Raw genomic sequence first — 13,815 nt, forward strand, 5'->3', positions numbered from 1 at the left:
ATTACACTGCCTCAAGCAATTAAATACACCGAAGAAAATGAACTGCAAAAACTCTTCTTGGCTATGCTGTTTTAGTCTATTTTAAGGGGTTTTTTGTTTCATAATTAAGAGTATTTTCAAATCCACAACTGGTATTGCCAAGTTGCCATTTGTTATGCAACTTGTTTACCCTTCTGGTCTACCAGTATAAAGACTGTAATTCATGAAATACAGCTTTTTCTATGAAGAGTTGTTTCTTAGGGGAAAACACAGTCTGTGGTAGAAATGAATAAAGCACCACCATATGTAAAGGATTTCACAGTAAAAGAAAAGTTTGAAATGAAGGTATTTCCAAGCTAAGTGAAATTAATTTTTGTCTATCCTTTTAACTAGCAGAAAGAAAGTAAGGAGAAAAAAACCCCAAAAACCAGCAACTCTGAGAGCTATGGAATTAAGAACAAGTTAAAGACTGAAGCTGCTTCTCTGCCTTAGCTTAAGGATGGAGAGAAAGCAGAGAGTGAGTCAACGGGAATGTGTCAGCCCTGTGGAAACTGCTGGCAGGCAGCTACCAGCAGACAGACAGTCTCTCAGACCCTTTTTCTACTTCCAGTTTTGATTCTCCTCCCCTTTGAAACCCACACAAGAATCCTTCACCTTTTGAGTTCAACAAACACGAGAAAAGCGATTTTTGTATTATCAGAGCTCAGAGTGATACACATTGCAACAGTACTCACCAGGCAATTATATCTCACAAAATTTACTTCTTGTTTTGGTGACCTGGCTCACAGACAGGGTGTTTCTTCCCCTTCACTTATTTGATCAGGAGCTGCTGCAGCTCTGGATTTCTGGACTGTCTCTCCCTGTTCAAAATTTCATTGCAAATTTCCCCTGTGTCTCCCACACTTTCCAGACCACCAGTTGTTAAATGCAAAGCACAATACATGTCCAACCATACAGCTGCTATGGTGATGGCATGCAAACTTCTGCAATAAATGCACCACACAAATAGTGGAGCTCCCAGCACATCAGCTCCTGCAAGAAAATTCCCCAGATCTCCCCAAGAATTTCCCAATGCTCAGAGGCCTCCGCTGGCCAAGGCGAGCTGTGGTTGGGACTTTTGACTTGTGTGGACAGTGATGAGGTCATTCCTTCTTCTGCTGGTTTGTTTGCCAGATCGTGATTTGAGGATTGTTATTACTGGGTTGGGTTTTTTCCCAGTGGGGGAAAAAAACCACTCTAGCAGAGAGACAAGAGATGAGGCTGCTGTCTTGCAATGAATGTTTCACTTCCCTGCTTTGCACAGATTTCCTTCAGTACCACATGCAATCTGCTTGGCCTCAGTTACCCTCCCCACCCTGCAGAGATGGTGGGAAGAAAAAAAATGCACTGAGATTGTGGCAATCTCGGCTGCTGTAGGAATAAGGACTTGCTCAAAAGCTCAATTAATGACCAACACCAGAAGACGAGCATCTGTGACCTAAGAGGACATATCCATCCCCAACAGTACAAACTCAGCAGCCAACAACAGCTAACCACAGCAGCAGAGATGGCATCATGTCTCAACTTCCTTCCCTGCTCAGACTTTTGATGCTTTAACACCCAAACTCCAGAGACCAAGATTTTGCACTGAGAGCAGTGCCAGTGCCATTACACCTCCACCTGCCACCTTAATGCTGTGTCTGATACAACAATGCTTGAAATTGTGCTGCACAGTGCCTCTGGTACTGAGGAAAACTGCTTTCATTAGGGAGAATTTCAACCAGATTAATTAGAAATAGAAGAACTGTAACAGTGACAGTAAAGCCAACAGTTAAATGAGGTTTTGGTTGCTTTTCACTGAAATAAAAGCTTGCTTGGATGATGTAACCTGGTGTCCTGAGGCTGGCAAAAGAGGTACTGAAAGCACACAAAACATCATCTCCTGGCTAATTCTTGAATCTCAGTAGCTAATTTTGACACTTCAAGTTATGACTGATCAGCTCAGATGAGAATCTGTTTCTTACAAGGGGAAATTACCTTCCTTAAATTAACAAAGCCAACAGCAGGGCAGGATAAATAACCTATCCCATTCTTCAGAGCAAGAGCATAAATATAAGTAAGTATTTTGTAATTTGAAGAAGTGATTAATCTGTATTTATCTACATCTTCAGGTAAGATAAAGCTGCTGCCATAAAATTACAATCAGAAATCCTTTCTTTTACACTAAACAGAAATAAAAGCTCACATTTGAACAGTAGTATGGACTATATATATATTCAGTGTTTAAGACTGATGATAAAAAAAGCACAGGAAAGAAGCAGATTGCTCTAGTAATTATATAAGATGCAGCAGTCATTTAATTCTGCAGTGATAAGCTTTTATTTAGGTAAAGTCTTTCAGGATACAGAGAATTTTCACATACAATGAAAATTTACGGGGTATTTTGACAGCTTATATTTCCATTCCATTTTCTCTAATTTTTTCACCTAAAACAATTTTATGTTGTTAAGATTTCTTTTCAAATGTGATTTTATTTGAAAGCTTTTCTAAAACATTCTGATTAATTTTGGCAGCAAATGTAATGAAATAATTTGCCTGTCTTTCACTTACACTTCTGTACATCAAGAAACCCACTGAAAAACTCATGAAAAAAAAAAAATTACAAATGTGGGCTTGTTTTTACTTCAGCTTGAACAGAACTACATCACCCTTTCACCCCAGCCACTGATGGACTTAATCTGAAGGCTCCTGGGGACGATATGAAATTTTGAGGACTTGGGGCAAGAATGAAGGAAGAACCTTGGAGTTCAGAAGGGATGAAGAGGAGGTTCAAGGAAGGCAGAGAGGCTCCTGAGTGAACCAGCCCTTCCTCAGTGCACCTGAGCTGTCCCCAGGAGCTGCTGTGCTCGCAGGGATGTGCAACACTCCTTGCATCACAGAAACAAATGAAAGATGCTCAGAGCTGGAAGCAAAAGGTGAGATTTTGGCTAAAAGCTGTTTGCAGGAGTTTCCTTGCAGAACACTTGCTAAGTGCCCAGGGCTGGGTGTTTGAACAAGGGCTGGTCTCACACACACTGTGTTTTGTTCATAGCTAATCCCTCGGAGGTCAAATAACGCTCTGAGTCACCACAGCCATTGCCAAGGCAACTGTGGAACATACAGAGTGTAAACACATGATTACAGATTCACTGTGCATCCAGAAAGGAGGAGGAGGAAGAGCTGCACTGAAATAAATCATACTTCCACTGAAATCAGTGTAATCACTGCTGAAACCATGTTGGACAAATGCATGGGTGTCAGCAGAAGGGATGAAAAAAATTAGGCTTTTCCCATTTCTTGCTTTGCCTTTCCCCAACAACCTCTTCATCACTGAAGTGTTTTTTTTTTCTTAGGCAGTCTCACCAAAATGAGGTATGAGCACAGATGAGAGTGTTATCCACATGGCTATTTTACATCTGAGATGCCACCTCTTCCTTGCACCACAGCCCAGGACAGTGCAGGAATGAGACTACCTTTATGAAAGGTCCCTAAAACTCTGTCTCAGACAAGCTGTATTTTGGGACAGCACCCATCCGGTCCAACTTCACACTCCAGAAGATCATGACTATACTGGGTGAAGAAAAAAAAAAAAAACAACAACAAAACAATCCATTATTGCTAAAGGAACAATTGAGAGAAATTCCCTCTTTTCCTTTTGAATCATGAACGGTGTTAGATTTCCCACTACCAATACCAAAAGGAGCTGCAGGGAGCCCTCCCAGTGACTCAGTTATCTCTGGCAGGCAGGACAGACAGTACCCAGAACATCACTCTGGTCCCACCTGGCAGCCACCTCCCTGGGCACGTCCAGCACTGCTGCAAGGGCAGCAGTGATGGGAAAGAGTCGTTCCTGCCCGGAAATCCCATCCAGCAGGCTGGCTCCCACATGGGCTGGAGGGAACACTGAAGCTTTTCAGTTCCTTTCCTGGCACAGCAGCCACGGCCCCGAGGGAAAAGTGAAGTCATTTTGAGCAGGGCTGGCAGGGCCCCACGCCCACCACACAAAGGCAGGGAAGGAGTCACCCCCTCTTGCTCTTCTGGGAGAAAACAAGCACTAATCTAATTGATTGCACGGGGCTCCAGTCATCAGTAGCCATAAAAAGGCTTCTCTTCCCAAGCCAACTGAACAACATGAACAGCACAAAAAGAGGAGGAAATGAAAAAATCTGAGTGGCCAACATTTAGCTACTCATTCCCAAGAGAAAACAACTCCAAATTTTACTCCACGTGCATCTCTCACAAAACAATACTTAGGAGGTAGATGAAAAGACAAACCCAAGAAAAACTCTTGATGGCCTGAGTTCCACTGTGTGTAGTGAAAATGTCAGGCGTTTTTCTCACACTGGTAGCAGTGTGCTGCATAGCAACAAGTCAGAATGAAAGGTTAATGGTGAGGACTGCAGCCTGGAACACGCTCATTCCCACGGTCCTGAAGTCACCAAAGGGAAATGCTGATTGGTTTTGTTTTGTTGGTGGCACAAAGGATAAAAACAGAGGTGGGCTTTCATGTGGAAACCCACCTCATCTGAACCAGCCATGGAGAGATGGCACTGAGCAGCACATCACCTGTACTGCAAGTGCTCCAGAAATGCTCTGCGAGCTCTGAGCTGAACAGGATTTAGGGGAAAGGGTTGTATTTCACCAGAAAGACAGCAATGAACCTCTGTGAGCCAAGCAGATCATGAGTGCAGCTAAGACTTACTGGGCTATCCCATTTGGGCAATAATCTTTAACTTCACAAATGTATCTTCCACCATCTTTGCTGCATTTAAAAGTGTTTTACGAAGTGCACGCGTAACTGTGAGTTTTCTACAGTAGCATCTCATACTTACATATTAAATAAATGCAATCTCAAAGTCATATAATTCTAATGAAATCAACTAAGAGGTTTTTAAAAGGCAAAAGCAGTCATCCAAACCATGTGTTCTATTCCTTGTGAATGTGTAAATGAGGAAAAAGACATCCAAGCAAACAGCATTACATTCCAGTTCACTTGTAGTAACCAAATTTCACAGACTGATACACTGAAATGCAAAGAAAGGCAATTGTTTACCAGGAGAAATTGTCTCCAGACTCCCAGGATTAATCTTTCTCGTGCTTGTGCAGTGTTGGACAGTTGATCCAGTGAAGACCAAATAAAAAACTACATCATCTTCAACTTTATCTTCCTCAGTCAGTTGCACTGTAATTACAGAGTCACCCTAGGAAAAAGGACAAGAAACAAGATTAAGTTTACATAACCAAGAACTGCATCATCTAAAATGAAATTACTCTTCCTACAAGATTCACACTCTCCATTCACACGCCTTTCATAGGACTCAGTGCCCATCCTAATTTTCAGATATGCAAGTCAACCTCAGTATCAAAGCCAGCCAACATCAAGGAAACACGTTGAATGCAGCTCTAGGAAGAGACATGTAGAATTATCCAGAGTATTGTCAAAATAACAACTTAATATGGTGAAATTACACCAAGTCTGACAAAGATGTGCACACCCCACACAGGGGTTTTTGTACACACACACACACATATAGACATATATAACAGAATATATACATAAATAATATATATCAGAATATAGACACACATAACAAAGTAAATAGTGGCCAAAATTGCCTCTGCCCTCAGAAATTTGAAAAAATGCCCCAATTCTTGCTTGAGCACTCACATTTCCCCTGTCCAAGCTAGCACTGCAACCATAGATCCAACCTGATCACTGAACACATCTCTCATCCGCAATCCGTAAGTACACAAAGAAACCAAATTTTTATATCAACTGAGATTTTTTCACACCTTCCTTACAAAGAAACACTAACTGTGATGGCACAGACAATGGTGGCTCTTCTCACTCATCATATAAGCTCATGCCTTGGTGAAAAGATCTGTGTGTTAGCAAATACAGCAGCTCTTCAAGCCTTGAGAAAAAGCCTCTCATGATCTGTTGGTTAAACTCTCCTGCTTAGTATTATGAAGGATTTAGTTCAGTATCTCAGCATACTTTATCATTTAGCTCCTCTTTGCTCTCAGGGAAAATTATATTTATAAAGGGCACACACGGTTATCACAGTTAACCCAGCAAAGGGTACAGTAAATACACCTAAAATTCCTACATCTGCATGGGAAAGAACAAGGGCAATGTGAACCAATTTCAGTATTCCACGGGGAAGGAAAAGCAAAAGAGGATGGCAGACAGTTACTGCAGAACTAAGTGAAGCATTTTCATTTGATGAAAAAATCTTAAGACTCATTTAGGTAGGAAAAGACCTCCAAGAGCATCAGGTCCAACTGCTAACCCAGCACCACCAAGCCATCACTAAAATACGTCCCCAAGTGCCACATCTACACATCTTTTAAATGCCTCTGGGGTCTCGCCATACTTTGTTTATTAGCCTGAAAAAATTATATAAACTGCAAGGTACTGAGAACAACAGTCTGTGATGTGACCTTCTGTCTCTTGTCTGTCGAGATCAGAACCAGGTGGGTGCCCCAGTTTTACAGAGCAGCTGTGGCTGCCAGCTCTCTGCCACCAGATTTTATTATTATTATTGTTATTGCAGATTATGTAATCCTGATTTGCATATTCAAGAGAATACACATGTCATTTCCTTTAAAAGCTCCCCCTTAAGAGGTTTCATTCTTTCTCTTTGTCAGATACAACTGTTGTAGACAATTCCCAGACTTCCAGGCCCTCCCATCCATCCGTCCTGCCTTAGTATCGCTTCCCACGCTCTGCCTCACGTCTCCCTCTCCTCTCCCTCAGCTCCTTTCACATTTCCTCCTCCAAGTTTATGTCCAGCTCTCCCCTGATCCAGCCCCTCTGGCACCTCTTGCCAGGGGCAGAACTGCACCTTGTTTTATACAAAGAAGATTTTGTGGGGCAAGTTCACGACCAGCCACTGGTCTTAAAATCAAATATGTGGGTCAGTGCTGTGACACAGGAAAGAAAACCATAAATTAAAAAAAAAATCTCCACAACCTAATGGAACACCAAGTGTATTTTGTATTTTCAGAGGTTGTCAAGTTACAAATGTAAATTTTAGGAAGGTCTCACACAATAATATCAGACCACACTTCCAGCTGGGGAGGAAGGAACCATGTAGCAAAAGTCTATCTTGTATAGAGTCAGTGTTAAAATAAAAACAGGTGCAAAAAGAAATAAATCAAGCTTTAAATTCAAGCATGACCAGTTCACATGCTGAGCTGAAAACTAAATATTCCATTTCAAGCATATGGATCCAGATTTGAGCTTATGTTCAAAAAAAAACAAAAGCTTGAGTTTTAACCTACAAACCCTTTGTGCTTTGTTTTTTTATATGTGCCTTTGTTCAAACCATTTCTCCCTTAAGGCATGAACATATAAAGTACTTAAACAGATTTAAAATGCAGGTGACACTTCAGAACATGCACCAACAGCACTGAATGTTTAACACAGTATCTGTCAAAAGAGATTTTTCTTTTATTTAACTCAGAAGTCAAGTACAGCTAGTCTAATTTTTCTGAAATCAAAGCAAATTGACGTCCATTTTTTGTGATAAGGCACCTCTCTATCCATGCAAACTACTCACATTTCTAGGAAAAGGAATTGAATTTGCATCAATGACAAATGACAATTGTATATTGCAAATGACAATTTGTATATTTAGTTATTCACAGAAAACCTGCTAAATACATGTAAGAAACCTCAACCCCAGAGGTTCCACATAACCTGAAACCTAAGCTGAAACTTAAACATAGAGCTGAAATTCTTTAGATACCTGACCCAATTTTGAAGGTGGAAGGTGGTCAGACCAGTGACCTACAGCAGATCTTTCCAACCCACTTGTTCCACTCCTTCGATTTTAATTCAGTTCATTTCAGTTATTGTTTAAGTCTAGGGAGAGCACAAATTATCATCAGCTGGTATCAATTTAAAAGGTTCTTCAGCTGTGTCTAAGCAGCACTTCATGGTGGGAGGGTCTCCACCACCCTGCTCCCACCTCTTCTGGAGGATCCTTCAGCCAAGACTGTGGAAAACTGAGCATCTTTTTTATCGGATTTTTTACTTTAATTTTTAAGTTGTCTCCAAATACCTTTGGTAAGACTGATAATGTACCATTTAATTGCTGTGTCTTCAGTTTCCCTGCAGTCACTGTGCCTGGTACAGGTCACTGTGCTGATGTGATCCCAGAAGCAAAAAACCCTCCTTCTTCAACACACCTCTCAACCTCCCAGTTACTGACAATTTCATTGTTCACTGCCAATTTTAATTTGATTTTTAAGTTATTCAAACAATGTATTTATTTGGAAAGGAAATAATGCACAGAACAAACCCCTCTCTTTCCAAGATTTTTGGACTTAAAGAAAATCAGTTACAAATGCAGCCAAATTCCTCCAACCCACAAAGAAGACTTTCCAACAGCCCTATTGCATTCAGCCTCCAAAAACATTTTAATTGAAGTATGTTTACCTTTATTCATTTAATATTGTCCAAAAAATGTCATCTGTTCAGGATCACTGCCACACAAGGTGGTTATTATAACCCTTCTTTCATCCCAAATGGCTAGAAATGGGAGGCCAGCCTGCCAATATCCCTTTGGTGAAAGTACAGACAGATCAAAGCCATTCTCTGGAATGCTCCAACAAATAAGAATAATTTAATTTCAAAACTAGTTTGGATCGACTAATATTTACTTGGCTTAAAGCCCATTGGAAATGAAAACATTCCATCGTGGTCCATTCATGAAAGAGGCCACCCTGTCCCTCGTTTGGATCTGAAAAATCCCTAGTCTCAGATGTAATGGGATGTAAAGAAGGTGGATGGGGCTCTTTCCTCTACACATACTCCCTTTTCCAAACCACAGGGAGAAAGCAGGTCTGTCTCACCATGGGACAGGTGCACTGGAAAAGCCAAGCCTGACTTTGAGCTTTAAACTAGAAAAGAACACAGAAAGGGATTTTAGAGTGGCCCATCTCTGAAGTTTTGGCAGTAAAAATACAATTATCTCTAAAATGGTAAAATGCTGTCATTAGAACTAAACCCCAAAACTAACTAGACAAAGCAGCAGTTTGTCAGCATGATCTGCTGGCATTAGCACAACTCAACCTTTTTAGGTAGTAGTTCTTCCAGCAGTTGTGGATGGTGTGTAGGCAAAGCACAAATAATTCTAAGTCAGCCTGTTAAAATGGACTATTTACCTTCAAAGGCTTTTTTTTGAATAGATGACATCAGCAATATTTGGAAGTGACAATAAAGTGAATAAAACCTTTAAGCTCAAAAGAATTAAGATCAATTATGTTATCACCTCAAAAATATTATCTATCTTCCAAAAAGAAATAATTTTTGTAAGCATATAAAGACATCTTTCTTTTCCATTTCAAGCTCTGGAAATCTGTCTGGTTTGGGGGAATTGCTCATCATTTGGGACCATGAAAACAGCCCTGGCAAATGCAGAACTCCAGGCTTCAAGATGAAAACCATGAGTTTAGTTTGCAGTAGGGAAGGTTCCCCGAGGGATATCAGCTCTACCAGAAATAGGTACACTTGTCAACAATGGACTGAAAAAGGGAAAAAAATATTCTTAACATGCTGATTAACAAATTTTAACATCTCTAAAAATAAAAACATCAACAACAACAACAAAGAAACAAACCAAACCAAAACAAAAAACCCCAGAAAAACCCTAAACAAACAAACAAAAAACAAAACACCATAAAAACCCCACCATATAGCCAAAAAAAAAACCCCAAAAAACCCCCAAAAGGCGAGCTGTACTTTTGTAGCTGAAGCATTTCATTTCTAAGCTGGTTTTTCCCCCCATGGTTCATACTGGGAATTTTAAAGAACCTTACTTAAGCCACTAACCACCCACTGATCTCCATACACAGAATCTAAAAATACTTAGGAAAATTAAGTGTGCATTAGATGGCACTACTGCAGCACTCTATTGTTACTTTAACAATCTTCTTTTCATGAGAAAACACCAACAACCAGTAATCATTAATCTGTTCTACCCAGAAAAGCAAAATGCAAAAATTGCTGCTGACCACTGGCAGCAAACTGTGGCTGTGTTCTCATGCAGCACAAACTTACTGAATGGGAAGTCCATGGGTTAGATGGGTTGGAGATTCACAAGAAGGAAAGAAAGCTTTTCTCCCTAGGTATTTCCTTCTAAAAGTTGTAGATTTTGGGATTATGATGCTTTATGAAAGAGGTTGGATTAGATGAGTAAATGTAACCGGCCATTGTATCAAGTTCTGTTTTGTTTCTGCTACTCATAACATGAATCAGGCCCTAGTTGAGTCACTGCTTTATTGCATTTTTGCTTCTTCCCCTTTGGGAAGCCCTAAACAGCTCCCAGGAAAGCTTCACCATACCCAGTACAGCACAGCTGTGGTTTCTTCCTCCTCCTCCAGCAGTTCAGGCTCACTGGTACCTTTATTCATTAATTTTTAGATGGAGTTGAACTCATTGTTACTCCAGGTACTGCTTGACACAGACTACCCAGGATCAGGCTGGAATTCCAGCAGGAGGCAAGTCCTTTCACATCCCTGTGCTTTGAGTTTCCCCATCAATGAAATGGGAATCATGGTCCAAACACACTGAGTACTTTTCATCCAAATGGCTTTTAAAGGAACAGCTGGCTTTTCAAACACATGACCTTTTCTTCGGAAAGGGTGCAGCACTGACAATAATTAAGCTAGACAAAATCAAAGGGAAAGTTGAGAAAATTCCACCTCAAACTGAGAACTGCAGAGGAATCTGAAAGCAGCTGGAGCATGGAAAAGGGAACTGCAAGGCACCTTTACAAAATAAAGCAGAAATCATCAAATAAGGAAAAAAGTATGATCTAATTGTTTAGATGCTTGACAATCCATTACCATTTAGCTCTGTCAGTACACAACAAGATCAGCAGCTGAACTTTTGCTCCCAGACAGTTCCCATATCTCAGCTGAGTACCCTGGAAGATCCCTCCCATCTAAGGTTACTTTGGGTTGGTGCAAACTTGTGCTTAAACCCTCGGAGAATGACATCTGGAAAGGACACATGGACATCCCCATGCAGAACAAAACCATGTGCAGCCACGCGGGCTCCTGACTGCAAAAGGAAATGGGGGTTTGGGCAACTATTTTTAGAGCAAAGATGACAGTGCTCTCATCTCCTGGAATAACCCTTTGATTGAGAAAGGCTTAGATCCCAGTTTTTCCAGGTCTGAGTAAGTGTTCCAGCCAGTCAGCTGTGACACAGCACTATCACTGCTGGCTCCAAAATCCACAGGATGTTCTTCTTCCATGGCAAGAAAATAACCTACATCCACCAAACTCTTGCAGGCTGCTATTCCCAGGTTAACAGATGAACAGCTCACACTTGAGGGGCACAATCTGGGGATGGGTCCTACCTCCAAAATACCCAGCTGAGTCCCCTTCCCTCTTTGAGCTTGTCAGTGGATCTCAAATGCCTCAGCCTGGAACATCCATCCCCTTCTCCAGATATGGCCACATAGCCTGCAAGCTCCCAGCACATGGACAGAAAAGGAGGGGACCATGGGAGGAGGTCAGAGGTATCTGTTACAGCAAGATAACAGCAATTATTACAGACATCCTCAATTTCACCACTGTGGATTGACTCAGAGGAACACTTAATGGAAAAAAAAAAATCACATCAAACACAGTTCATTCTGCAGAACTCCAGGCCCCAGGAAAAAAGGAAGGGCTGTGAAATGTGTCTGAACATGAGCAGCTCTAGAAATCCCCCCTCACCTGGAGATATCCCCCATGATAAAGGCAGTGACCTGGGTCAGGAGCAGGGAGAAAGATGGATGTCATTGGGATGGAGTGTTGCAACCTCCTGCAGATAAAACCTTCAGGGAAAGACTCCAGAAATAAATAGAATGGCAAGCTGCCAAGTTTTGGGGCAGATTGTGTCTTTTTTCATAGTCAATGACTTCAAACTCCTTGATCTTAAAGCATGAAGCAGAGAAGTTTTCCTAATTAAAAAAAAAAACCAAAAACAAAACAAAACTCACACAAAAGAAGACAACAAGAATTACTCCAGTGGTTTAAATAAAATAAGTAGTTTTTTTTAAAAATCGACCTCCAGACCTAACCTTATTTCCTTTTTAAATTAACAGCAGTGCTATTATTTCTACCAGTGAACTGTGATTTGGTTTTTTTTTTCAGGTTAACAGCACAGATACTGAGCACCTCTGTGATGAGAAAGCCAGATTTTGCAAAGCACTCTCTAATTCTTTCTAAAACACAGATACAGACCATTCTGTCTTGCCCAGAGGCCACCAAAAGAGCAGAATGATGACAGACATTTTTCTGCCAGCCCACAGAGCAAATCAAGGTGATACCTTCCATATTTCATTAACACTGCACTGAGCCAAGTGATCCCCTCTTCCAATACTAGCCACAAAGCCATGACTTGAAACAGACATAGAGACAAAATAACTTTCTACTCTCCACCACTTTCATTCCTCAAAGGTGAGAAAGAATTTGGTCCAAAAATAAGATTGGCTCAGCACATTGATGGATAAAATGTTAACACAAGTACAGAGTCAAAAGACCACTTATTCAAGACTCCTAGGGCAAAAAAGAATTTGTGGGAAAACAAGGACATCTATGATAAATAGCCCTGAGCTGTTGCCTCCAGGTCCAGTCTGGCTCTCATGGATCCACCCTGAGTGCAACCTGTGCTAAAAAACACAGCATGGACACCCTCAACTTGCTTGTCTGCAGAGCCAACATTGTTAGGGCTGATTTATTAAGACCACCTCACAGCCTCAGCCACAGCCCAAGCCAGTCCAGGTGTCTAATCCTGCAGCAGGATTTGTTGGCAAAGAGATAAAAGGTTTGAGGAGGGCAAGGTGTGGATTTTCTACTCTGAACCAGTGCGAGCAGCACAAACTCCTGTGGAAATGGGTATGCTTCAAGAAATCCATTATTAGTGGCCCACATCCTTTGACAGAGCATGTCTCTGTCAGCCTCCAAATCAATCATCTCCAAGATGAGTCTTTATTGAGTGTCAAGATGCTATTATAACCATTACACACATATTAATCCATGCAGCTCAAAGGAGATCTCTACAGACTGCCAGCAGAAATCCATCAAAGTAACAGGATCTCGTTAGCGCTGAAAGAGACACATGATTTATGTTCATACAGAGATCTTCCTGACATGCCACTCTGCTAGCCAGAGCCAGGCAGGTTATTAGATTGGGCTGTTCATAGCTGATTTAGCTGTACCACTGCCTTAGCACAGGGCTCCACGTGCTCTGCAGCACTCAGAGCGTGCAGAGTGCATCAGCTCAGTGCCAGCCTGTGCTGCACACAGACAGCCTCACAAAACCAAACAGTCAAGGTCATTTCTAATAATTTCTGGCATGCACAAAAAACATGGTACAATTAACAGTACAAGTAGCAGCAAAATCAAACTTAGGAGAAAAATAGAAAGAAGAGTGCTATCACCCTTTTGTACTAAATGTGAACACCCAGGGAAAAACTGCAGTGGGGACTTTATTGTTTTAGTGGATTTGGCAGTATAGTAAAGAAAATATCAAATTAATTTTCATTTATTCAGGCAGTTTAGTGTTAGCCAGGCTATCCACTTAAAGAATTGTGCACTTTTTGGCACTGAATAAGCAAGCAGTGACAGTAACCCCAAGTCCCTTCCACCACAAGCCCTGTACGGCTCTGGTAAAAAGAAGGAGGTGTAGATGTACACAAAAGCAGTAACACATTGGGGTTAACCTTTAAATTATGCACATCTCCATGTAATGTCACAATGAACACAAAGACAGGACAAAAGAAGGCGAAATTTCTTTGTAGCAGAATGTCCCCT

General features: G+C 41.2%; 1 protein-coding gene across 8 annotated transcripts in view; it reads right to left on the bottom strand.

Moving 5' to 3' along the window:
- Nucleotides 1-13,815, bottom strand: part of AKAP13 (A-kinase anchoring protein 13) — a 209,474-nt gene that overhangs the window by 129,135 nt on the left and 66,524 nt on the right. For all 8 annotated transcript variants that reach the window (XM_059858562.1, XM_059858568.1, XM_059858567.1 and 5 more), the window contains one exon: nucleotides 5,051-5,198. In XM_059858562.1, coding sequence (XP_059714545.1) covers nucleotides 5,051-5,198 — 148 coding nt within the window. The remainder of the gene's footprint in view (nucleotides 1-5,050; nucleotides 5,199-13,815) is intronic.

The sequence above is a fragment of the Haemorhous mexicanus genome, chromosome 13, assembly GCF_027477595.1.
Source record: "Haemorhous mexicanus isolate bHaeMex1 chromosome 13, bHaeMex1.pri, whole genome shotgun sequence".
NCBI lineage: Eukaryota > Metazoa > Chordata > Aves > Passeriformes > Fringillidae > Haemorhous > Haemorhous mexicanus.